At 38.6% G+C, this 25,364-nt stretch overlaps 1 protein-coding gene across 4 annotated transcripts in view; it reads right to left on the reverse strand.

The window, feature by feature from the left end:
• Positions 1-758: 758 nt before the first annotated feature.
• FBLN1 (fibulin 1) overlaps positions 759-25,364 on the reverse strand; it is an 87,316-nt gene continuing 62,710 nt past the window's right edge. For all 4 annotated transcript variants that reach the window (XM_027451833.3, XM_027451923.3, XM_027452045.3 and 1 more), the window contains 3 exons: positions 24,539-24,681; positions 22,409-22,540; positions 759-1,608 (listed from right to left, as the gene is read on the reverse strand). In XM_027451833.3, the coding sequence (XP_027307634.1) occupies positions 1,469-1,608; positions 22,409-22,540; positions 24,539-24,681 (415 nt within the window). In that variant the 3' untranslated portion in view covers positions 759-1,468. The remainder of the gene's footprint in view (positions 1,609-22,408; positions 22,541-24,538; positions 24,682-25,364) is intronic.

Here is a 25,364-nt window from a genome sequence, read left to right on the forward strand (position 1 = left end):
AAACCAGGCTATGTATGGGTTCGGAATGCTTGGTAAGTGGAGAACCAAATACTGTAGAGAGGGTATTTTTTAGTCAACATTTATTTATGAGAATGTGTTACCATAAAATCTTATTTTATAGAACAAGAAAGCTGAAGGCAAGGAATTTTCCCTGCCACAGAGAACTGCATGAAGAAGTCTGTATGTATACAGTAAAGTTGCTATGTCCTTTTATTTGCAATGGATCAGAGTGGATGGTCTTCTTTAGTCTAACTCAAATATCACTCAGACCAATGGAAAGATTCCCTTTAGCTTCAGAGGCTTTTGTATAAAGGAAAGAAGCAAATGCCTAGTGCCACTAATGACCAAACTAGCAAACTACTTTGAGTGGGGAATGTGTAATATACACATATAATTCATTTGCTTATAGGATATATATTTTTGTATATTATACTTTTTTTTTTTCTTCTGTTAAACAGAATAGCATACTTCTGATCTGGCTTTATTTTCTTGTATCTTAACAAACACAGAAAACAGAAACATAAAGCTATTTATTTTCTGTTCTATACTAAAAAGATGCATTACTTTGATGCTCAGAAAATACATTAAAAAAAATCATTTATTTGTGAGAGTTTCATTATCTTATTAAATGTGCCTTGGTTTGGTGCATAGGAAGTGTATAGCTTAACATGCTAATCTTATTACCAATTTTAAAAAGGTGTCAAGCTTTCCTCTACAATAGACAGGAGATACAGGTTTGAGTTTCAGTAACAGGCTAATTTCAGAGAGAGGTATTTGTTTAATTAGAATCAAACATAATTTTACAAACAAATAACAAGTACAAAAAATGAGTAATTTTTTAATATGTGCAACAGGTTGTTAGTCTCCTCCTATTTCTATTTTTTTGTACTTCCTCTTGTAGCCATAGCTGGATGGCTCTTTTTAAATATCAAGGCTAAACTTTTCAGAAATGATTAGTAATTATGGGTGCTTGTTCAGAGTTATCTTACTGGAGCCTAAAAGTGAATATTCAGCACTTCTAACAATCTAACTCCTTTAAGGTAACTCACATTGTGGTGAAATAACTAGCCCTTACCAAACTTCTTCCATCCAAAGATACCATATATTCATCCCAGTGAATTCTGACATGTATTTTGTTCCACATCCTTAGTTGCTTTGTTTATCAGGCCAAGGAGCAATAGTTAAGATCTGCCTAAACATTTAGAAAAGTTTTAAATTTCTCTAGGCAGTTGAACACTTTTACACACTACTTATTTATACACACAACTAAATCAGCTCACTTAATTTGCCCCACCCTATGTTTAATCAACATAATAGCTTGTTATTTGTCTTAAACCATAAAACAAATATTTAAAAACAAAACAAAAAAGAACCACTATTGGGTTTTACAAACAAGTATATGATGTAATAGTTTGTGGTAATGACTTAAGTTGGAGCAGCTTCCTTGTCTGGGATTTTAAAAGCTCTCTCAGAACCAGTACTCAGAGACAAAGATGTGAACATTGACAATATTACGATGAGATACCACCCCGCCCATGACGTAGTTCATCTCCAGTTTCAGGATGGCATGGAAAGGTCCAACAATGGGCCGTACCTGGCGCACGACACCTGTTGGGATAGAAAGAGGTTGCTGACATTAATAAGAAAATCAAATAGTTTTGGATGAGCTATAGCCTGTTTCACTTCAGCAAGAGAAAAACTCCCTTTCATTTTCAGTATAGCTGAAGGAATGTTACTTTATCTATTCGATCGGTAAATAGCATGAAAGAAAGCTTGTGAAATAAAACTAGATATAACTTTTGAATCAAAATACCTTACTGAAAATCTAGAAATAGTACTAAAATGCTGCTATTGTCAGGAAATTCTTTTTTTTTTTTTTTTAATTATTTTTTAATTCTTAATTCAAAGAAATAAAGTCTGTAAGCTTTCTTCAGCCAACAGCCACATTATCCTGAGGAGTACAACAACACCCACATCTGGGAATGCCATGCAATTTTTGGTATTGTGTTGTGAACCTCATTCCACTTGGAAAAGTAGAAATCAGTTGTAATGGTAATTACAACGGAACAATACAATCAACATGCTCCACATAAACAGCAAATGACACTAATTTGTAAATTGTTAGTGTGTCATATTGTTGGTGCAAAACTCCACAGGAAACACTGGAAAGAAAAGCAGGTCGGTTTAATGAGGAAAGGGGGAGTATCACAGCATCATTCCGCATATGGATGGTGGCTGCTTCCTCACCAACATCAGGGCCTGATAATAAGGAAGGAAGTGGTAAGAAGTGAACTGCATGTTTCAGAGTTCCAGTCCTTCAGATTGTTTTACCTGGAGGAGCCCCTGTGCTGGCATGCAGCAGGTGAGGGACCACTGGGGCTGGGAGTGGTGGGGGCTCCACAGGGCCCACAGGAGAGGTCTTCTCCAGCCAGGACTTGTCCCACTGCCCCAGCTGGGCAGCAAGGCAGGCTAGGGGGCAACCAGCTTCAAGCAAAAGTCCAGATCACCGGGCAAGTTCACGGTGATGACACAGGGCCAAAGTCAAGGCAGGGAGTCAAAACATGGGTCAGAGTTCAGGACAAGAGGACCCATGGCTGTGCTGAAGGTGAAGACCAGCAGGCACTGAAGCTGAAATGGGGCTCCTCAACTCTGGGCAGGTTATGGGAGAAGCCTGTCTGGGCCACAGGGACTTCGATAAGTCCTCGGGCTCTTGACAAATGTGGCTAAAAAGAACAGCATTAAAACTTCAGACCTACACAAAAGAAAGTCCTTTTTCCAAGGCAGTGAAGAGTTTTGTCCTGTTTAAATACAAACTACTATCTTCAGCATGCAGTAAAACTGCAAACTTTTCACCACATTCACTTTGCTTGCCATTTTTGATGCATACACTTTCTAAGCATTTTTCCCCTGCAATTTATATGTACATGCATACACACACATACACACATATATATACTTTTATATGTACACATATTGTTTTTTGTTTTCTTGGCTACTCTCCTGCACCTTATAAAAACTACTGGGCTTTGCAGATGATATATTGAAAAAGAAAAGCCTCACTTAAATTGCCCTCCCTTTAGGGTAGCATTTAAAGCATTTTGCTAACAATACATCACATTATAGCAGGCACTGCTTTAACTGACAACCACAGAAACATGCAGCATTGGAATCGCTCAGTACTGGCAAGTTGTTTAACCCACCCTGTTATGGTCTCATGTAGTGATCACCAAGCCTCAGATGACACAGGTTGCTGGTTCCATTTAGCAATCTTTTTATAATGCTCTACATTTTCTTGCTCTACTCTGTCTAGAAGGGGGATTACAAACTGTATTTTTTTTTTTTCTGATGTAATGCAGTTCTACTCAGGCTGGTCCAGTGTAAGCAGGTATACAGTGCAGGATTTGTCCATACACTATTGATATAGCCTTCAAAGCATTTAGTAACTTTCTCATTCTTATATGGATGCACCCTGCTAGTAGGAAGAAAAAAAAAGGAATTTCTGTTGTGAAGGTCTAACAATTATGTTTCATGGGGCAGTGCTTTTTTACCCAATACTTTTTGCTGCTGCTTCAAAATCAAGCTTACTGCTGGTCTAGGAAGCAAATGCATGTTAAGACAGCTACATTGAAGCAATGAATTGAAGGAATGTGTAAGGAAACAAAATACTGTCACAATATTGATTTATGCAGTTTGTTGTGCCAATGTCCTAGATTGTCCTGAAATGAATCTCAAAACAGCATTCCAGAAGGATTCTTTCCTCTCTCCTAATAAATAAATAGGATGATGCAATCAGATGGGTGTGTGCTACAGCATGCATATAAAGCTGCTGTTATTCTAAATGTGCAGCAATTTCCTTTACTGATATGTTCAGAAATGATGTCAGGCACACAGAAAAGGAAGGAAGGAAGGAAGGAAGGAAGGAAGGAAGGAAGGAAGGAAGGAAGGAAGGGAGGGAGGGAGGGAGGAAAACCCTGAAATGTTCTGTGAGACAAATGCATATGGCAGGAACACGTGATTTTCAGCTTTTCAAGACTGACTCATTGAGAGCTTCCAATTCTATATTTTTGGTGATGAATGCCAGAATGTAAAACCTGAGCTTTTTTTCTCAGCCAAACTCAAGGACAAACACAGATGGAAGCCATGCAACAAAGCTGCTCAGAGCCTGAAACTTGGCTGCATATTTATTTAGTTCCCAGTGATCCTGTTACAATGGTCCTAGGTCTCAGTAATGCCATTAAAGGTCACCTGCTGTAATGTGCTGCTGCCTTTCAATGCTACCTGTGATTCTCTAATGCCTCTGATTCTCTAATGTCTTGTGCCAGTTGTCAGGTACTAGGGAGGCATAACTAACCCAGACCCAGACAAGGCCAGTAGTGCCTTGTGCCTTCTCTCACAAAAACAGGAGTTTTAAAACGTTTCACTCAGGCCCAGTACATGAAGTATGGCTGAATGAATCAGTGAGTATCTATAAAGTGTTTAACAGAGGATCCATTTGAAGATGGCACATATAATAATTCTAGATGTTTTTAAGTGAAGTGGATTTTTCAGTTAAAGCAACTGTACCTGTCTTTTGTCAGATGAATGCTGGGTCCCAATTTGTGCTCTTTCAGCATTTTTAGCTGAACTTTAAGTACAAAAACATAACTTTATAGTAATAGGAAGGTTACAGCTTTTAAATGTACTGAAAATAAAATTATAAGGAGTACCGAGGGGAAGTTATGCTTGATTGAATGCTTGACCAGCTTGATAAGTTTCTATGATGAAATGACTGGCCTGGTAGATGAGGGAAGAGCAGTATATATTGTCTACCTGGACGTCAGTAAAGCTTTTGATGCTGTCTTCCTTAGGAACCTCACAGAAAGGCCGTGAAGTATGGACTGGATGAGCAGACAGTGAGGTGGACTGAAAACTGACTGAATGAGCAGGCCCAGAGGGTGGTGATCAGTGGCCCAAAGTCCAGTTGGACTAGTCCAGTTGTAACTAGCAGGGTACCCCAGGGGTCAATACTGAGCCAATAGGAACCTCATGAAGTTAAATAAGAAGAGCAACATCCTGCCCCCTGGGAGGAACAGCCCCAGGCACTAGTATGTGCTGGCAGCCGACCAGCTGGAACACAGCCAGGCAGGGAGACATGGAGGTCCTGGTAGACATCAAGTTGAACATGAGCCAGCAACATGCCCTTGCTGCAAAGAAGGCCAATGGTATCCTGGGCTGCATTAAGCAAACGACTGCCAGCAGGTCAAGGGGATTGATCCCATCTATCCAGCACTGCTAAGGCCACATAGATGAGGCTGTGACCAGGACTGGGCTCCCCAGTACAGGACAGACATTGAGCTACTGGAGAGAGTACAACATAGGGTCACAAAGATGATTAAGGGACTGAAGAATCTCTCCTGCTAGGAAAGGCTGACTGATATGGGACAGTTCAGTCTTTTTTTTTTTACCAATCTGAAAGCAAAGTAGCCAGATGGAGCCAGTTAGAGGTTACATGGGGATACCTGCAGACTGGGATATGGTCCTGGATTACTGTAGCAGTGCACGCTATCCTACGAGTCATTCTCTGTAGAATGCCAGACATGTAGAATGGTGATACTCATTAAGTGACCTGAAAACAGGGTGCTCTCAAGCATCAAGATCAGCTGGTGTTCTCTGCGAGCAAAGCTGCAGACTCCACAGTTGGTAAACAGAGTGAATTTATTTAAGCAAGTTCACCCACACTTTTTAACACAATCAGTTTTCAATTAGATCAGTGTTTTGCACACACCAAAAAAAAAAAAAAAACAAAAAAAACCTTTGCCTATAGAAGAAAAAGATTATATATAAAACTGGGTAAATAACTGCTAATAAATGAACAAAATGGCTCTGATTATATGGGAATGTTGAAGGTTCAGGTGTGTTATTCAATACAGCCAATGGTATTGCAAAGTTCTAAAAGCTAACATAGGTGGTCACTACATTTGCATGCACCTCCTAAGCTACATATAACGTATACATATGCTACTAGTACACCATTGTGCTTTTACAGACCAAACTGTCATGGGATGTCGCTGCTAATGTCTCTATGGCTCAATGACAAAAGTCAAAGCAGATTCTCACTGCTGCTGAATCCCATGTGTCATAAATCTTGAGCGTCTGTCTATAGGTATACTTAAGAGAGTGCTGTTACAGTCAAGTCTGATGTGCTGCTGTTGCTGTTTATCCTCTTCTGTTCAAAATCTGTGACCCAAACACAGACTCAGCCTACAGAAAAGCCTAAATGACACAGGCCAGGCAGATTATTTTCCATCAGCTCCAGTTTATTTGTTTTGCTTTTTTGTTAGCTGAGCAGAGATGTTATTACCCATACCAAATCTGTTTGGGTATTTTCATGGTTTGCTGACCTTCTCCGTTTAGAAAACAACAATAAATCTTTTTCTTGCTCACTTTGCCTGTATTAGAAATAGGATCTACACCAATCCTTTCCATCTGCTGACCTGTTTGAGCAACAACCTCAGCTTGAATTGCAGTATGTTTTTGGATGTCACAGTTATTTCTGCAGTGATTGTCTGACCATGGCCCAGAACTTCTAAAGCTCTGTAATTAACACATCTAGCTGTTCTCTTACTCTGTTTCGTCTCCCTTCATGTTGCATTTCAACTTTGTCTAAGGTAAAAGCATGGCACTTTTAATGAAGGTATTCTTCTTGTAAAGCATCATATATAGTGAAGACACTAACCTAAATAATATGTAATTATTTTTTTCAAGTGAAAATAACAACAATAACCAGTATCTTAGAGACACCATCACTGGATTACTGAGGCTGTGTTTATCAAAGTATACAGGAAAAATAAGACAGCAAGGTTAATATTGTTAATCTTCCTAAGCCTTTCAGCAGAATTTCTATTATTGTAATCAGATGCCACAGGTATTCTTTGGCTTGTCCATACCCCTTTAAGATATCATTACATTTCTCTGCTTTGAAATATGTGGCACCCTCAGGCAATTCACCTCTGTGTCTGGTTTCTGCTTGTATTTTTACATTATACAGCCAATTTGCTAATAAGCTCCATTTTGAACTCAGGAGAAGCACTTCTGTTTTGTTAGCACATTAACCCATTCGGGATGACAAGTCCCTGCAATATCGTGGATTAGTGTCTGGTTTCCAGAAATCCAAAATCTGGATTCTGATTTCTGTGCTAAGCTCACTGCCCAACATGCCAGAAGAGCACTGCAACACTCTTTAAAATACTTTGTTTTAGATTTTTTTTTCACTGCTAACCACAAAATCTGTAGAAATTACACATGCACTGAATCTGGGTCATCGTGTTCCTTACACCACTCGTGGAACACTGCATTTGCATTTTCTCCAGAGTAAGTTCCTCTAGCAGGGATCTCCATACTTTGCCAGAAAGCAAAGCAGAAGCAGCAAGCATGAAGCTTATTTTCACATTGCCACTAGAAAAACTGTTTTAGGAGAGAATGCATCATGGTATGTTTTCTGTTCCAGAGGTGAAGACTGAACGATTTTCCATGGGGAAAGATTTGTGATTCTATTTAAATGTTTAAAACTGTAGCATAGAACAGAGTACAGAAAGAAGTTTCAGCCCTTTAAAAGTGCTGCTCCTCAAAAAGAAATTCTCAGATAAACTTTTAAGGACACTCACAAAATCAAGCAGAGAAGTGTTAGTGGGGGGGAGCAAAGGATCAGAAGCTGGAGGGAGAGGTACTAGGGACAGCTGATTACTGGGCAGCTGTACCTGATGACTGCTGGAAGAGGGGATGTGCTGAAGTAAACTTCTTGCCTTATCTGCATATGCATATGCAGGCATATGTATCTGTGTATGTATAAACAACCAAAACTACTGCCAAATCAAAAGTTGTTCTTCCAAATAACCTGTGGGCTATGCTCAGGAATGTACATAAACACAGTTATCAAAAATGTGATCAATCCTCTCAACCACATTGCAAGCTTTGTATTAAGTAACAAGCACAAGACCTCTTTTCCTTTTACCACTTTCCCATGCTTTTCCTCACACACAGGGTAACAGCTACATTGTTTTGTTCTGGTCATCACATGCCAAAGGACAGTGACAAAACTACGTTTTTTTGTTTGTTTGTTTGTTTGGTTTTTTCCTCTTTGTGCTCATAACAAGCATACAGCCTCCTTTTTGTGATTCTTCTCAGGTGGCAACTTAACAAAGAAATGCAGCTTTTTACTGTTGGTTGAACCCAACAACATTACCTCATTTTCATTTTCATTAAAACAAGACTTCACACTTGACATTATAGGCAACTACTAATTTAGCCAATTTTTCTGGAAATAAATGATTTATTCAGGAAAATTTGCTAATATACATATATAAAAATGTAAATATCTATAAATATTTATTTTATATATATATATATAAATAAAATACTAGCAAAACAATCTATAATATAAATACATAAATATAAATAAAAAATATATAAAATATATATAACTATATATATGTATTTACATTGCTTACTTCTATGATCTGTGGTCAGCTAAAAACTGACCACAAACTGACTAAACTTTATATGGATTGTGTGGAATTACTGAGGGAGCATGAACTAGTGAAAAAAAGAACAATTCACTTTTCTGAATCATTATTCTATTTCTGAATCATTATTCTACAGTGAACATACTAATCCAACCCTAAATGGAACGAAACACTTTTTTTTTTTTTTTTTTTTTTTTTTTTTTGAGATCTATTTAAAGAGAAACAAAGTGTAAAGAGTTATCTAAATTAAAAAGGATGGGATATATATTTGAAATACCAAATGCAGACAAGCAAGTCTGAGCATATCTCATTGTTCACTTTTCCTTCAAAATAACCACTCACAGCTAGTATTTATGCATGTGCATTTGCAACCTGTCCATGCATTATTAAAATTAAATTCCACAAAGCAGAAAATGACACGACAATCAAGAGTTAGTCTTCATTCATTCTACTGGAAGTGGAACTACTTACTGACCATATTAAAATATATATTTATTTTTTGCATTAGTTAGAATTAAGTGCAATTTAGTATATGAAATATGATGTGAATTATTGTGTGGAATATTGTTCCATAAGAATGTTAATATCATCTGCATTGTAAAATAGTCATAGATGGCAAAGGGTCTGAGGACTGGGGAAAGCTAAAGAATCTCATAGGATCCTCTTGGTAATTCTTATGTGTGATGACGTTTCTTTGTCCCTGCTGCACGGCCTGTTTCACTGGCTCCCTAGCTCTGAGATCCCCAGAAATTCCTAGTCAAGCATAAGCCAGCAAGATAGGCAGGAGAGCATGACTTAAAAGCTGAGCAGGGTATGAGGCTTAACAGGTGAGAGGTAGGAATACATACTAGGACAGAAAAATGTATAGCTTTCTCATGCTGAATGCGTGATGTTTTGGTAGCAATACACTCATTTCTCACTCAGAGAAACTCAGAGATTATCTGTGAGATAAATAAAATCCTGTGTAAAATGCTAAACAGCACAAGCAAATTATTTTTTCCCCTATATTTCCTAATCCTCAGGTTATGAGTCTACAGATGTGATTGAAAGTGAAAGCTGAAGTCCATCACAACATGTCCCCTTTGAAAAAATACAGTAAGATTCTTCAAGAAAATATGCTATTATATGGTGAGAGTTAGTGCTATCACTTTTCTGATCGAACATTTGGGATGAGCTGCTGGTGACACCTACAAGAGAGAGTTTTCAATGATGCATAAAACACTTTACCATTTTTCCTCTACCTATTTCCCATGTGATTGAAATGGACACTTGGAACATTAAATGACTAATTTGGAAAAACTCAAGTACAATAGAGAGAATATGGGAAATGAGAGCTGTCAAGCCAGAGCCTAACCTCAGCTGAAACTCAGCTTACTTATTGGGCTTTATAAGAACTTCCAAATTATCTCAGCCCGTGTTCTGAAGTGCTACATTTGGCTATTTCTAGATCTCTAACTCTTTTTCGTCACAAAAACCCCTCTGGTCCTTTGTACAGACTTCTCAGAAATGAACAGCCCTAGCTGCCACAACACAACAGTAACTACCCTTTTTTAAAGAATGGATCTTTTGAAATCACAAAAGTAGCCTTTAAATAGGCTGCTAGCCTGTGTCAAGCCACAGGTGTATGAGATTAAATACATAGGTTCTCTCTTAATGCTAGAAAACTTATTTAAGCCCTTGTGGATGTTGCAGGAGTGAAGCAGAAAGGTTATCTCAGCCTCCTGGAACTTAAAGCCATTGCAATGCTATTAAAGGAAACTAGCCCCAAACATCTTCAAATTAGCATTAATGTGCAATGAACAATTTCTTGTAGGGGAAAAGCACACTTATGAGTTTCCCTTAAGCAATACAAGAACACTGATCTCCTCATGTTAATGCAAGATCCTAAACTATAATTTTAAATTTGCTTTTCTCCTCAAGGCCTCTTGCTTTATACTGCTGTCCAAGATTTTTGAAATTAAGAGTAACATCTCAGATGCATCCGCGTATGACCCTAGTCATAGTTCCAAAAGAGATGTTCAGGCAATTAGGAAGTTTAGGGCTAGAGAAATGAACATTGCAGTGGCTATTTTAAAAGGCAGTGTTGATAGGCTCATTCCAGAAATGAGCAAGAAAAAAACAGTCCAGCCATAAATAAATGCTTCCTTGGATCAAACAGACTATATCAGTCTACAACATGTAAATACATATCTATAGTGTGAAGCCGAAACTATACAGCCAAATTGCTTTTTGGCTCTATAGATTTAATTTCAAAGAAGTCATGTTGAGATCTGTAAGGAAAAAAAAGGTTATTTCTTATTCAATATTCATTACAAATACATAAACTTCATTAATAAAGTTGAAAACCAATTGACAGCCTGGTCACAAACAAAATATGTAGTTTAGGCTATATTATCCAGTGTTTTTTTTTGTTTGTTTGTCTGTTTTTTCTGTCAAAGTCTTTGGGGCTCTGCATAAGTTAAAGTATAATTAAATTCCTTTCCTAGAAGCATCTCTTTATTCCAAAAGGCTATGCCAAAGTAATGATTTTCAGTGTTTAAATTACTTGTCAACATAGTTACTACAGTACTTACTGACCTATACTATGCCAGGGGAGAAGCAAGTGAATTATCTGTTGGATAATTCGTTTTCGTATCCAATCCTTGAAAATATAATGTTTTAAACATTGCACATTAGGGAATGTCTTACTGCATTTGGTAAAAACTGCAAAACATTTTCTTTCATAGCAATCCAGTCATGTCATGGTTTCAACATCACCACTACCAGAATCAAAGAGTAGTTGAGAATGGAAGGCACCTCTGAAGATTTTCTAGTACGAGCCTTTGCTCAAAGCACATTCACCTACAGCATGTTACTCTGGGATGTATCCAGTCAGTTTTTGAATACTTCCAAGTATGGAGACTCCAAAACTCTGTGCAACCTGTTCCAGTGTTCAACCACCTTCACAGTAATAAATAAATTATTAAATAATAATTAAAACAAAACAAAAAAAAAAACTTTTACCTTATGTTTAAGTGGAATTTGTTGTATTTCAGTTTGTGCCCTTTAACTCTTGCGATTTCAACCAACACTACTGAAAAGACTCTGGATCTATCTTTTTTATTGCCTCCCATCACATCAATCAGATTCTCTATGAGCCAGACAGTTCCATTCCAGCTCTCAGCCTTTCCTCATACGGCAGATGCTCCAGTGCCTTAATCCTCTTCAGCACCTTCCTTCTCTTGGACTCTCTCCAATATGTCCATGTCTTCCTTGCACCAGAAAGCCCAGAACAGGACACAGCACTCCAGACATGCCTTAACAGAGTGGAAGGGAAGGATCACCTCCTTCAACCTGCTGACAACAGGATCCTAATGCATCCCAGGAAGCCACTGGCTGCCTTTGGCTCATGATCATCTCGGTGTCCACCAGGACACACAGGTCTTTCTCACAGAGCTTTCCATCTGGTCAGCCTTCAGCACGTACTGATGCATGGGGTTATTCCAGCCCAGGGGCAGGACTTTGCACTTCCCTTTGCTGAACATCATGAGATTTCTGTCAGCCCATTTCCACAGCGTGACAAGGTCCCTCTGCATGGCAATCCAACCCTGTGGCTTATCAGCCACTCCTCATAGTTTTGTGTCCTCTTCAGACCTCTTAAGGAGCACTCTTGTCCCACTATCCAATTGATTAATGAAGATGTTAAACAGTATTGGCCCCAGTTACTGATCCCTCAGATACACCACTGGTAACTGGCTACCAGCTGGACTTTGTGCTGCTGAACACAACCTTTCAAGCCTGGTGGTGCAGCTGTCTTTCAAACCACCTCATTGTCTGCTTATCTAGTCCACCCTACCTCAGGTTACCTATGAGATTGTTAAAGGAGACAAGAGTTGAAAGCCTCACTAAAGTCAAGATAAGCAACATGTATTCTTTTCCTCTCATGCGTTAATCCAGTAATCTCTTCAAAGACAGCAGGTTGTTAGGCATGATTTGCCCTTCATAAACCCTTGCAGACTTCTTCCAGTCACCTTCTTGTCCTTAATACGTTTGGAAATGTTTTCCAGTTGGACTTGTCCACCCTCTTCCCGGGGATTAAGGTGACTGACCTGTGGACCTTCCTCTTGCCCTTCTCTCATGGAAGAGAAAGAGTGACATTTGCTCTCTTTCAGTCTTCAGGAATTTCCCTTGATCACCAAAGTCTTTCAAAGATAACTGAGAGTGGCTTCACAATGCCATCAGTTCCTTCAGGACTAGTAGCTGCAGCCCATCAACTCACATGGACTTGTGTATGTCCAGTTAGTTTGAATGTTCCCTAACCTAACCCTCCTTCAAAAATGGTGAGTTTTTCTTGATTCAGACCTTCCAATTGTTCTGAGGGTCCTGGGACTCCTAAAAGTGAGTCTTATAATTAAAGAATAATGCAAAGAAGGCACTGAATACTTAGGCTTTCTCCATGTCCTCTGTCACCAGATCTTCTGCCCCATTCAGCAGGTGGCACCCATTTTTCCTAATCTTCTTTTTGTTGCTGATGTACTTTTAGAAGCCCTTCTCGTTGCCCTTCACAGCAGGAGGCTGTGCCTCTACAGACAGTCTCACAGGCAGTATGTTCCTCCACTCCTCTCTAGTTCATGACTGTGCCTAAAGGCACAATCTAGCTGTCAAATTGCAGGTATTTCCCAGACCACCAGATGTCTGCTGACTTCAGATAGTTAATGCACACCTTAGATTCCTCCATCTTTCAAAAGCTTAACAGTCCTATTTATTTTTTATCTTTTTTGTTTTGTTTTGTTTTGTTTTGTTTTGTGAAAGCTATCTATATTTCTCTCAATTATTTGTGACAATAACAATGTAGACTCCTGCTATGTGGTGCTCTGTAGTTTCAGATATAATCTGCTTTATTAATAAGTGGCTGTTCTTTGGAAAATGAAATACTTCTTGGTAATCGTCACTGCAGGCATCAAACCATATACAGAAAAATAGCTCTGAAGATATCATTAATCCTGGAACTGCCACACCTGACAAACATTAATATGGTTAAAGGATTCAGAAGATTCATTAATCAAAATACAAGTACTGAAAAAGATTTCCTCTTGCTTTGAAGTGTATAGCCCTCATAGCATTGTGAGTTAGACCTTCATTCAAGTTCGATTGTGAGCATTTCATAAAATCATAGATTTAGAGAATTAGATTTAGAGTTGGATGTTAACAAGGTTTCCATGCTGATGCAGAACTGCTTCACAGGACTGAAGCTATACAAATCTTTGCTGAAGTATCTGGAGCCAAGATTTTGAAAAACATGCTTTTCAAACATTAACCTTTCAGATCTTTATTCAGTTTCATAAGAAAATGGACTAATTTTCAACTGTTGAGCAAACAAGTGTTTACAAAATGCTTTAAAAGTGAGTTTGGACACATACAATTACACATACATAAGTCATATGACACTCATGGCAATTTCATGGTTTAAGTGGTTAAATGGTTTAAGTAGTTAAATGGTTTAAAGTGATCAAAAAATAGTGGTCCTGCTATATCCTCCACCCTGAAAAATAAAACAGAAGATTGCCATACAAGCTCTAATGCAGACAACAGGGAAAATGCTGAAGTGTTTGTTGTGTTTGTTTGTTTGTTTGTTTGTTTTTTCAGATGTGGAAAGAAGATTCTCCTTTTGAGCATCAACAGAACTCCAGATCACTTAATACAACTCCAACACTCCCTATTATGGAACAGAAAGGCAATGGCAATTTAGGTACCACAACAGTGAATATTGCACCAATGGCATAAACAGGACTCCTAGCGACTTGTGTCCAGTTGGTGCAATGTTGACTGTATTGGCATGTTAACTTCAGGTCCAGCAAAATGTCTATGTTCACAAATCAATTCAACAACTGCTACTTAACAGCAGAGCTCAGAGTTATACCATATCCTTTTCCAAGAGGTGTAAAGGAGGATCAGATGTAGGGCAAGACACCCTTCAGAAAAAGAGAACAGTGTAACTGTGAGAGCTTGTGCCTGTGACCACAAGCGATGCCTATTGCTCACATATCTAACATGTTCATAGTATCTATTGATCACACTAATCATTTATAAAACATGTAAACACAAAGTTCTCATTTGAAGTCTGCTCAAATAAATGTGCCTAAATATAATTATTGTGTGTATAATTGTGTCCAGGTACTCATGATCTCTGAACTTTTCACCTAGGGTACAGGTCGTCATTTAATTTAGCTAAAACTGTTTAAATCTGCTTCTTTTTCAGCCTTTCATTCCACCTCTGAAGAAAGGAAAATGAAAAAGGAAACTACATCACAGGAGTTACATTACAGCAGGTACCTAAGGAAACAGGATCTTTTTGATTAGCCTTACTCAACAGATTATAAATTTAGGATTCAATTTATTATAAATGCTATCCTTCAACCACCCAAAAAAGTTAAATTTCATTAACACTTGAGCTTCTCTAGAAAGCTTTGATTGCTGAAATGCATCAAATAAAAAGGCAATAAAGAGGCCTCATGGTATTAATACATTTTTGGCCAGAAACAAATGGTAAATATTTTCAAAGCTATTATCTGTCATGTTGGATCATAGGGAGGCTTGGTGTTATGAAAGAATTAAAAACAACCTTTGATTTTACTGAGGTTTGGCTAGTTTACAAATACTATGATCTTTATTAAGGATACCAAATAACTTCAGAGAGATGTGCTCTTATCTTGGTTTGGCAAACTTGAAGTGCTTTCAGATCTCTGGCTTGCCTTCCAGCCAAACCTCGCAATGGGTTTTAATGTTGACAATGCTGCGAAATCACTCATGCCTAAAATGCAATAACTGTACTTGAAGTAGTCTCATTAAAAAATAGTTTCCACCATAGATATTTTAATCCTTCCTATTCCACCTCTGAGAATGCAACATGCTTTGCATAGTATAAGAATCTTATGTATTACAAAAACAGGTGGAAAATCTTCCATGCCAAATGTGCAAAACATTCAAAATCACGTATGTCAGCTTTCTGATACTTTATTTCCACAATCTTATTTATGCAGGGTTTAGTGTCCATCACAGTAATACCTGAGTGCTTAACATACATACAGTTCCTCCATTTAGGGAGGGTGGCTGAGCTTACCCTACCTTGTCCCACTACCACCTTACTCAGTTTCAGCCAACCTTTGATACAGTAGCATATCCATGACACCTGGGCAATTAATTACTTTAACCCTAAGCATTCCTTGGCAAAGAGCCACATTATGGCACACAGCATAATATGGTTCTGTGATTCAATTTACCAAGGAAGAAAAAGTACCTAATCCTGAGGATTTGACATGAAGACCTTTAGATAGCCGCTCAGTCGTCACCTAGAGGCGACAGCTCTGCTGGTGTTGTTTGCAGAATTTCTGCAGAAGGAAGCTTTCTGAATCTTAATGTGTGTTAATCCCTAACGAAATTCTCAAAATAAGGCTGAAATAAGGGGTCGTTTCACCACATTTGACCCCTGTAGAAACAAAGGCGTTCTTTTTAAGTGAGCCATGCATCTGTGCATCATACAGGGAAAGATTTACAATATATTTCAAGTTTCTTATCTTCTGTCTCCAGCTTCTATTGGATGTAGGCACTACTGCAGGAATGAGATGCCTGCTATCAACACACAAACTCAGGAGCAGCCACAGAAGCAGCTGATTGAGTCACACATATTTCATACTTCAAGTTCCTCAGAAAAACAGGTCTCTGACTCCTGACTTCATGATACAGCTCACAAAACTTACTCAGAGTTGCAGTATGATTTATTTGTCTGCTGGCTTTATGGAAACCGTAACTGAACATGGTGTGGATGAATGTTTTTGTAATAGTTACATCTTCCCACCCAAGGGGTGAAATGAATATTGATCAGGGAAGAAAATGTGATTAATCAGATACTTGTAATGTGATAGCGAACTCTGGCACTTGAAAGGCTATCTTGCTCAAGCATGAGACTCATTCTCACCAGAAAAGCAGTGTTTCTCAGATGCAAAATGAAAATTCACCTCCTGGTTTGCCTCCAGAAGAGCTCTTCAGCCTGACATTTTTTCTGGAAGGGAGGAGAGTGTTGAGAGATTTGACTACAGCGCAGTGCAGTCAGCAGCATCCCAAAAGGGCAGGTTCAGGCAATAAATCTAGGTTTCCCATTACCAAATGGCTTCTGGGTACCCTAGTCGCAAATGCGTAGCTACTAATTTCAACAGGGCAACCTGGCATAGAAAAAAAATCAAAAGATATTCTTCACTGAGGGGCTCCTCTTGTGAAGGGGACAAGCCTGGCTGAAACCAGAACAAAGGTACTGAAAGGGACTGTGTCTTTTTTAATGTAAGGGTGCAAGAGCCTGTCTAAAAACCTGCTGAATTATGCCACTGCTCTGTGTTCTCACTGTGAATGACTGGACAGCATTGGTTTTGTATTGCCAGACACCATTGTCATTTCATGCTAATGACATTATAGTCAGACAAAAGGTGGCTATTGTTGCTTACTTTATAGTAAGAGTATCCACAAGGGGAGATAACATATGTGCTGATATCCTTGCCCCTGCAAACAGCGAAGCTCTCCTGGGCACCCCTGCTCTGCCTTTAGCCAAGCTCCATTTTATCACAGAAAAGCAACTGTAGGTGAACTGCTACTTTCAGCATTGCTACCATGTGAGAAAGCCCAGATCAGTCTGAGGATCTCATTACGCTAAATGCTGTACAAACACACAGTATGAGCCAGTCAGCTTCTGGCCGACAGGTAAAGAGCCTAGAGAAACAGCATACAGAAGTGGAGAGAAGTGTGAAGATACTTGCCCAGCACTTGCCCAGCACTGCAGAGTGGGCCCACCAACTAAGTTTAGAACACATCTTTTGCAACCTAGAGACTCTGAATTTAACATCAGGCCACACAAATGTGTGTGGCAGACTCTGAAAAGACTTTGCTGTGCCTGGGAATGGCCAGATTGCTTGTGAGTTATGGAACTATCCCTGTGCTAAGGGCAGGTTTGCCTAAAAGTCAAATAAGACTTCAGTTTCCTTCTCCCACCCACAACCAGTATCGGATCCTACAAGCACAGTTTCTTTTGCCATCTGTTTTGGTTTACCTTCTGCTCATTTTTTAAAGTCTCTGTCCAGCCTCTGGAATATATTAAATGATCATGGTACCACAGTAAAAATAAGACTACTAATAAATCCGTTGTTGCAATAACAGCAGTTCAGACACTTTCTGTAATGGTTCAACAGTAACATCATGAATTAATATGCATGGAAAAGAGCCTAGGAAGACAGGACAGAGGTAGCAGTGGAATCCTTGCAACTGTAACTGAAATCATTGCCACTTGCAATGATTTCAGTTTTCTTTGCTTTCTGAGAGGCAGAAGAAGCATTCAAATGATAGGCACTATGATAAATTCAATTTCCTCAAATGATAACTTTAAGCAAACAGTAAGTTTTATATGTATAGGGCACAACACAAATCCTAGATCTGTTTGAAAGATGAAAAACTAAATCATTAACACAATGCATGAGTTGTACCTGCTGCAACAGAATGATTTGAAAAATATGAATGCCTGTATATAACAAGAGCAATCAAGAGCGGTATTGCATATCTGTAAAATTATAAGTAACTGGATACCAACGTATTCAAGCACTAGCACAACACCCCTGAGAACCTCTACAGGTACAACCGAAATTTTCTAATTGTACTGGCTCTGGGTGTTTTTGCTAAGAATAGTATCATTCTGCTTCATAGGCAAGAAGAATATCTACTTAAGTTAGTATCAAATGTGATGGGGAAGATTTCAATCTATCAGCACTACTTTTAGCTGTATTAAGAAATTTTAAAACCTTCCTGAAGCCTACCAGACTACAAGGTGGTATTACAGTCACCCAAGGAAATGAATGTGTAGCTGAGGGGGAAAATGTTTTATAGTACTTGATAATACCTTAGGCATTAATAGGACATTTTTGTGCAGGTTGAAAATGCATTCTTCATTTTTCACTGACAGCTGGTTAAAGGAGGAATGCAGTGAAAAGTCTATAAAAGCTTTAAAAAAAACGAATAGGTCTGCACTTCTGTTTTTCTCTTGCCCATGCTAATAAGTGATGTGCAGTTGTTAACCTTACGTTGTATCTATTGGATTCAGTGCCATCTTGGACTGTAACCACACCAGCCAACAGAGAGTTTACGCAACGTTTTGAACAATGGAAGCATAGAGTTCAGCATCTTTAATACAGTTGGGTAGAAATATTGGAGGCAGCTGTTTGCTCAGTTCTTTTATTTTTTCAGCTTGCATGAAGTCTACACACTGCCATTCCAGCAGGCTGGCTTTTGTTCCTTCTGTTCCATTGTAAGACTCTTTCTGTAGGGTGGCACTGTCACTTTTTTGTAGTCTTTGCTTACTTCTTCTGGCTCCTCCATATCTGATACTGATGGTCATTGATTCCCATTTGATGTATTTTCTTTCTTAGATTTTGCAGTACTGTCCTTGCCTCTTTCTGCTCGTACCTCAGTGGCTATTCTTTCTATGTCTCCTTTGGGAGACCTTGTTCTTTCTTTTTCTAACCCTCCCCTGGGGCAGCTCTTCCCTCCATTGTTAGTGTTCTTTTTTCTTTCTCACAACCTGCTCCTAAACATCCTCATCTTTTTGTATGACCTCAGCTCCCATCTCCTCAGCACCACCAAAAAGTCACAAACCAGGCTGACAGACATTCTCCATCCAACCCTACATACTTCTCAGTTTCTCTAACATCTTCTCCCTGATGTCTCAGTGTCAGCTTAATGGTATAAGACCTAAAATTGATGAGCTGACTCTCTTCACTCCACGGTTCTCTATCAATGCCTAAGTTCTCTCTTTCCTTCAGAAACTCCATCTTTAACAGCTGTTCCTCTTCTCTAAACTGTTGCCAAAAGAAATCTCCTGCACCTTTTCACATTTTTTATGTTACACTTTTGAGAGTACCTTGTTCTTTTCCATTCACATAAGCACAGCCTAGGTGCAGTTCCTTTTTAAGCAGTCATCTCTCTCCTTGTTTGTGACAAACTAGCAAAAACATTCTAAAAATGAAAGACTTCTGTAAGAACATCTTCATAGTTGTTTTATCTGTCTTTTCTCCCCCTCTTACCAGTGTTCCCTCCTTTCTTTGAATCCCTTCGTTGGTTTCCTCTGTTCTAAAATCAAGTCAGAGTTTATTATACTCAGCTCTTTCAGTAAGACTAGTACATATTTGCCTGCTTTTTCCATATGCTCTTATGCATTTCATCTCTCTCTGAGCTACTTGATGTCTTTTCTTAAAAAAAATAAAATACTCCTATAGAGGCATTCTGTGTTTACTCTTGTAGAGAAGGGTCACCTAATGGTGATTTAATTTCCATTAGCAGATAAAATAGCTTTGTTACACTGGCCTTTTCTCCTGAAATATTACAACAGAATATTAAACATGCTTATTAGTATTTTTACCCATGCATCTATGTTTTATTATCAGCAGGAAAAAAAAAAAAAAAAGTCTTAAAAAGAGACTGAACAGATTCAAGAGGAATATATCCATAATGTGTCATTAGGCAGTCCAGATGTGTGCTCCCAGAAACATATAAACTGATGATTACAGTAGTTGGACCATTACCTTTGGAGAACGATTCCACTATACCTGTCTATTACTGGCCCATGTTGGACGCTGGTTACTGGGCTAGCTGGACATTTTCACTGCTAGAGTTCTTATGTTACATCCCCACAGTTCTTACGTTCTTAAAATTTAATGGTACAACCAATAAATCTTTCTTATATCACCTATGTCCTTCCTCTCATTCCATCCTTATACAAGCCCTTCCCTTTTCTTTATAAAAGGGACTCACTTTGTGAATTCCTGTGGACTAGGATCCCATCTTACTTATTTGTCTTGAAAATTTCCCAGCATTTTTATGGGAACACCTAACATTCTGATTATTAATAAAAAGAAAAACAATATTATGATGGGAGCAGCAGAACTGCTGCTGGCAGAATTATTTGCAATCCTAATTTCACACATACAACGTGCTGTCCTGATCCCTTGCCCCTCCAAGTAATATCAGTTGGGTTTTTGTTTTGTTTTTCCTTTTCCATTTCTGCTGCAGGCAGTTTACTTTGCAACTTCCATCCATTAATCTCAAGGTACTTTTACATAAAGGAATTAATTAAAACTCTTACATACAAAAATTAATTAAGACAGTAGTAGGCATGTTTTATCATCTCCATGTTGCACATGGGGGAACTGAGGTGAAGAAACCATTGCCCAATTCTTTTACAGAGATGGGAATGTACTTAGCCATATATCATATCCTTTCAGCCTGGTACAAAAGAATATCCTTTCTCTCCTAACACTGTGAGGTATATATCTAGTTTACAAAGTAAAATACCATTGACAGGCAGTCCTATTATTCAGAATGGAAATGTTTCCCCCAGGCAAATGCCTTGGCCAGTCAAATTTTGAAACACATCCTTCTTTCTTATTTTAGACAGAAAGAAGCACACAGCATGAAAAGCAAGCTACTCTAACTACTGTGGGATCTGATAACATTTATACTCTTTTAAAGAATCAACCCAATACCTGAAATTTGTAATCTTATCATCCTGCTTTAACAGACTCTCCCTCTTTCTCAGCATTCACACGTATACTTCTGTTTGATAAAGAAAGAAATATAAACCTAATGACTTACGATTTTTATCTACAGTTCATAAAAGCTTTGCACAGCTGATACTATACAATCACGCTTCTAAAATGCAACAGTGCCACCTTCAGATCGCACTAAACATGGCTTCTTCACAAAACTAAAGCACAGCAACGATTTTTCTTTCCATGCAGACAAATCTTGCTAGGAAGCCCAAAAACACATGTATAAACCTGAGCAGAACGTGCACATTCATGTCACGAAGCACAAGCCTTCACTAGCAACTGCGGTCCTTTATTTTCATAAATAAACTTGAATAAAGAGCAATCAAATAATACTTTACAATAAGCCAGACCCGGCATATTCATTCTCTGAGCATAAGAATCACAGAATATTCCCCTGCCCCTGCACTAGTGATTCACATGGGGCAGAGCAGCTGGGACCTGCTTCTGCTCTGTGACCTTCACATCATTTGCCAACTACGCATGGGTATGTTGGGTCCCAGAGTGAGAGCCAAGCTATGGTAAACACTGTAAATACATTTCTGTATGCACACGTGTAATATACTAGATACGTGAGATGGATTACATGCTGCTTCACACAGTATGCATTATATCCTGCCAAAGAGCCTTGCTCTGAAAGAAACCTACCAGAAGGTATGACCCCAGGTTGTGTTGCAGACCTTCCCTCCTATGTGATGAGATGCAGGTCTAGCGCATGACTCACATGCACAGGTAAAACTCCTTTTTAAGTTTCTTCTAAACCACAGTGTGTGACAGATCCATTTTATCCTCAACAGAAAGATATCTATTTAAAACTGAACAAGGCTGTCATTTAATATCAAAACAGGGAACAGATTCAGTAAAATAGTCCTGCTATAAAGATTTGATTGTTATCCAAAAAATTGATGCCATGCTGTTTAAACATGAAAGAACCGTTAATTAAATTTACAGTGTCTTTGTTGACACACTACATATTTTATATTTGGTTTGATTGTAATGGACAAACACCATAATTTTAAAGCTAAGCCATTTGCATTGGTAATAAAAATTAATTCTGAAAAAAAAGTCAAAATACTTCTCAAATTAAAGTTTGGCCTCTGGTGTTTTGAATTAAAAAAAAAAAAAAAAGGTGATGTAAATTCAAATTAGACATATTGGACTGGAGAGGGAGAATTTTAAATCAATACAGGCTTGAAAATCAAGGTGTAAAAGAATTGCTCAATTTCTTTGACCTTGTTCTATAATACTATTGAGACAAGAAAGTGTACTGTAAGCAGAAAACAGTCTACTCACCCACTGTCATACCATCCATGTAACGCTTGATGATATCAAAGGAATCTCTTAAATTTCCTTCTGTTATGTCAAATATGATATCCGCCTGGTTGGCTGGATATGTAGGTGTGATAGCACGAAGAAAAATAATCTCTGCAAATAAAGGGTATCACAGAATGTACTGAGAAGTAGTGAAAGTATCTCTGGAAAAAAAAAAAATAATCATTTGACCCAGAATGACTTGTCCACAAAGGCAGTGGAGGACAAATATTCCCCTGCCTTTCCCTTGGAGAGGTTGTCTCTTAGAACAGAAAAGAAAGAACTTTTGCAGGAAGAGAACATTCAGATAGATTTATTTTCTCCTCCTGTAGCATCCAAGAAGCCCTGAAGCCAAAACACTGCTACTTTGCAGTCCAGAAACACCACTCAGAAATCAGTCAGACTTCTAGCATGTACATAGAAATGACAACACTAAGTATCCACAGGGTAGGGAGTGGAGGGGGATGAAACAGATAGACCCCTGAACTCTGATTCCCTTAGGCAGTTGCACAAAGCATTGACATTACAAATTGTAGAGTCCTTTTCAGTGTTGGAGGAGGGATTTAGGTTAGTTTTCAAGCTTCTTGTGAAGGAGGTAAGTATTATTATTCATATTATTATCCTTGCTCTACAGATGATGAAACTAAACCATGGAGCTGCAAGAATTCACCCAAGGCCATGCACTGAATTAAAGAACAACTTCTGAGCTCTGGTATTACTCTCAGATTACTAAGCCTCATCTTGTTTTATTAAATCACGATGGACTAATGAGGGAACTGTTTGGTAAGCATCCTGGGCCAAATCCCTAGCTCTGCTGCCAGTACACCTGGTAAAGCTGACAGGGTGTGTATGGGAGTAAAAGTGGCTATGGGGCATTCCTCCATTCTCTGTGATGTAGGGCCAGCTAAGGCCTGAAACAAGCCTGCTGCAATATACAGCAGCTCTATTCATCCATGCTATTGGTGGCTAAATTGTTCCTATATGAACAACAACTGTGATGTCTCTTGCCCTACTTCTTCAGCCTGGAAGGGGTTGAGAGTGACTGATAGAAAAATGAAGAGTCAGCTTTGGCTCTCATTTAGAACAGCTTCCTCAGGAAGCAAAGCTGAGACTCTGGGTGGATCAGAAACAGGGATTTAAGATCTTTAAAAACTTTTCCAAACTGATCTTCCCACCCTCCCTCTCCTTCTTCTCTCTCTGTACCTTCATCATGAAATACATTGCATTAGAGAAGCTGAGGTGAAGGCAGTCATCCCACCTCTGGATATGTAGGCAATCCCCAAAGAAGGCACCAGAAAGTGAATACAAATGCCAAGTAGCAAAAATTGTCTCTCAATCTGTAAATTTATATGTGAACTAAGCAAAGTGAGTGTGGTCCTTCTGAAATTGCAGGACTTGAAGGCTCACAGAGACCACAGAGGCTGAAGAAGCTGAAGAAATATGCAAATATGTCCATCAAAGTTCACCATGTTGGGTTGGTAAACTCCCTTTGTACAACTAAGCAGCTGCTCACTAGGATGCCTAAAAGCTTTCTGGCCAGTCCTTCCCTTCCTTTATTTTATAGGAATTTCCCTTCTTTTATTTTATATTTTTAAAGTAACACTATTTTTTCATAGGTCAAAAGTCAGCAAATCAGAGTATTAGATGTATAAATACATACTCTATTTTGTGATCTATGGCCTACATGGAGATAAAGGAGATACAACTGGAACAAGTCACTTGCCAATAGCATGCAACAGACCATAAACAGATGAGAGAAATATAAAGAATACCTACTTCCTACAGCAAAATGTGCAAAAGAGGGAAGAGAGAAATCACGGGACACACCGATATTATGTGAGTAAATGTAAAGGGGAATTTAGACCAAGTTTTTCCTACATGTATGTCCTTATACTGGGAAGCTGTATGAATTAGAGCTCAGACTTTTTTTTTCCCCCCATAAAATTAAAACTCTAGATATTGAAGCTTTTAATTAAAGGAATAGCACACTGTAATTTTGAACTGTGCAAACACTTTACTGCACCGGTAGCTAGTCTGGCTTTAGGCAAGGATTTCCGGTGGAGGTTTTATATGTTGTAGTCTATTACATGGAACAAGAAAGAAACCACTTACCTTCAGGTCTTGTAAATTCTCTGAATGTGGGTAGTGAAATGACAGTGTGGGAAATTGTGTGGACTGGATCCAACACACAGTTGACATCGTTCGGTCGACAAGACTTAATGCAACGGATAGTATCTGTCTTTTCAAGTCTGACACTAAGAGAAACAAGAGAGAGATGCATATGTATCCTGAAAATAAATCACTTTGTGTTTTGCAATCTGGGGAGCTAGAAACCGATATAAAACGGATATATATAAACTGATATTTTACCTCAAAAACTGAAGACAGACTGTTGGATCAAAGAAAAATTTGATTTGGCTAAGAGTTGCTGTCAAAATCACCTCAAACCCAATTTGTCAAGCCAGGCATGCAAAAATAGGGAGAACTGTAGTGCATAGGATACCAAGTAAAGTCTCCTTACAAGTACAAACAGGACAAAAGGACTAGGCCCAGGTCCTCAGCTGCAGTGCCTTGTCATGGTCTCACCGATTTCAGACAAGCTACACTTATTTACACAAGCCTCTTTGTATTCCATTTGATATCAGTCATATAAAGCAGAAACAATTGTTTCCATTCTGGAAATCTGTCAGAAAATATCAGAAGGGACCACTTCCTTTCACAATTTTCGGTACAGCAAGAGTCAGAAAAGCCTCTTTTCAGTCTTTTTCACACACACACCCCTTTCTATCTAAACTGAGAAAACACAGAGGAATAGAAACTGGGGGAGGAAAAAGTTAACCACCTTATTTAAAACCTCAAAAGATTGAATTCTGAGTTTGGGGAAGTGGTAAGGGTCATTTCATATTCCATCTCAACCAGCTGCTCATTCGTCCTTGAA

The sequence above is a fragment of the Anas platyrhynchos genome, chromosome 1 (assembly GCF_047663525.1).
Source record: "Anas platyrhynchos isolate ZD024472 breed Pekin duck chromosome 1, IASCAAS_PekinDuck_T2T, whole genome shotgun sequence".
Lineage (NCBI taxonomy): Eukaryota > Metazoa > Chordata > Aves > Anseriformes > Anatidae > Anas > Anas platyrhynchos.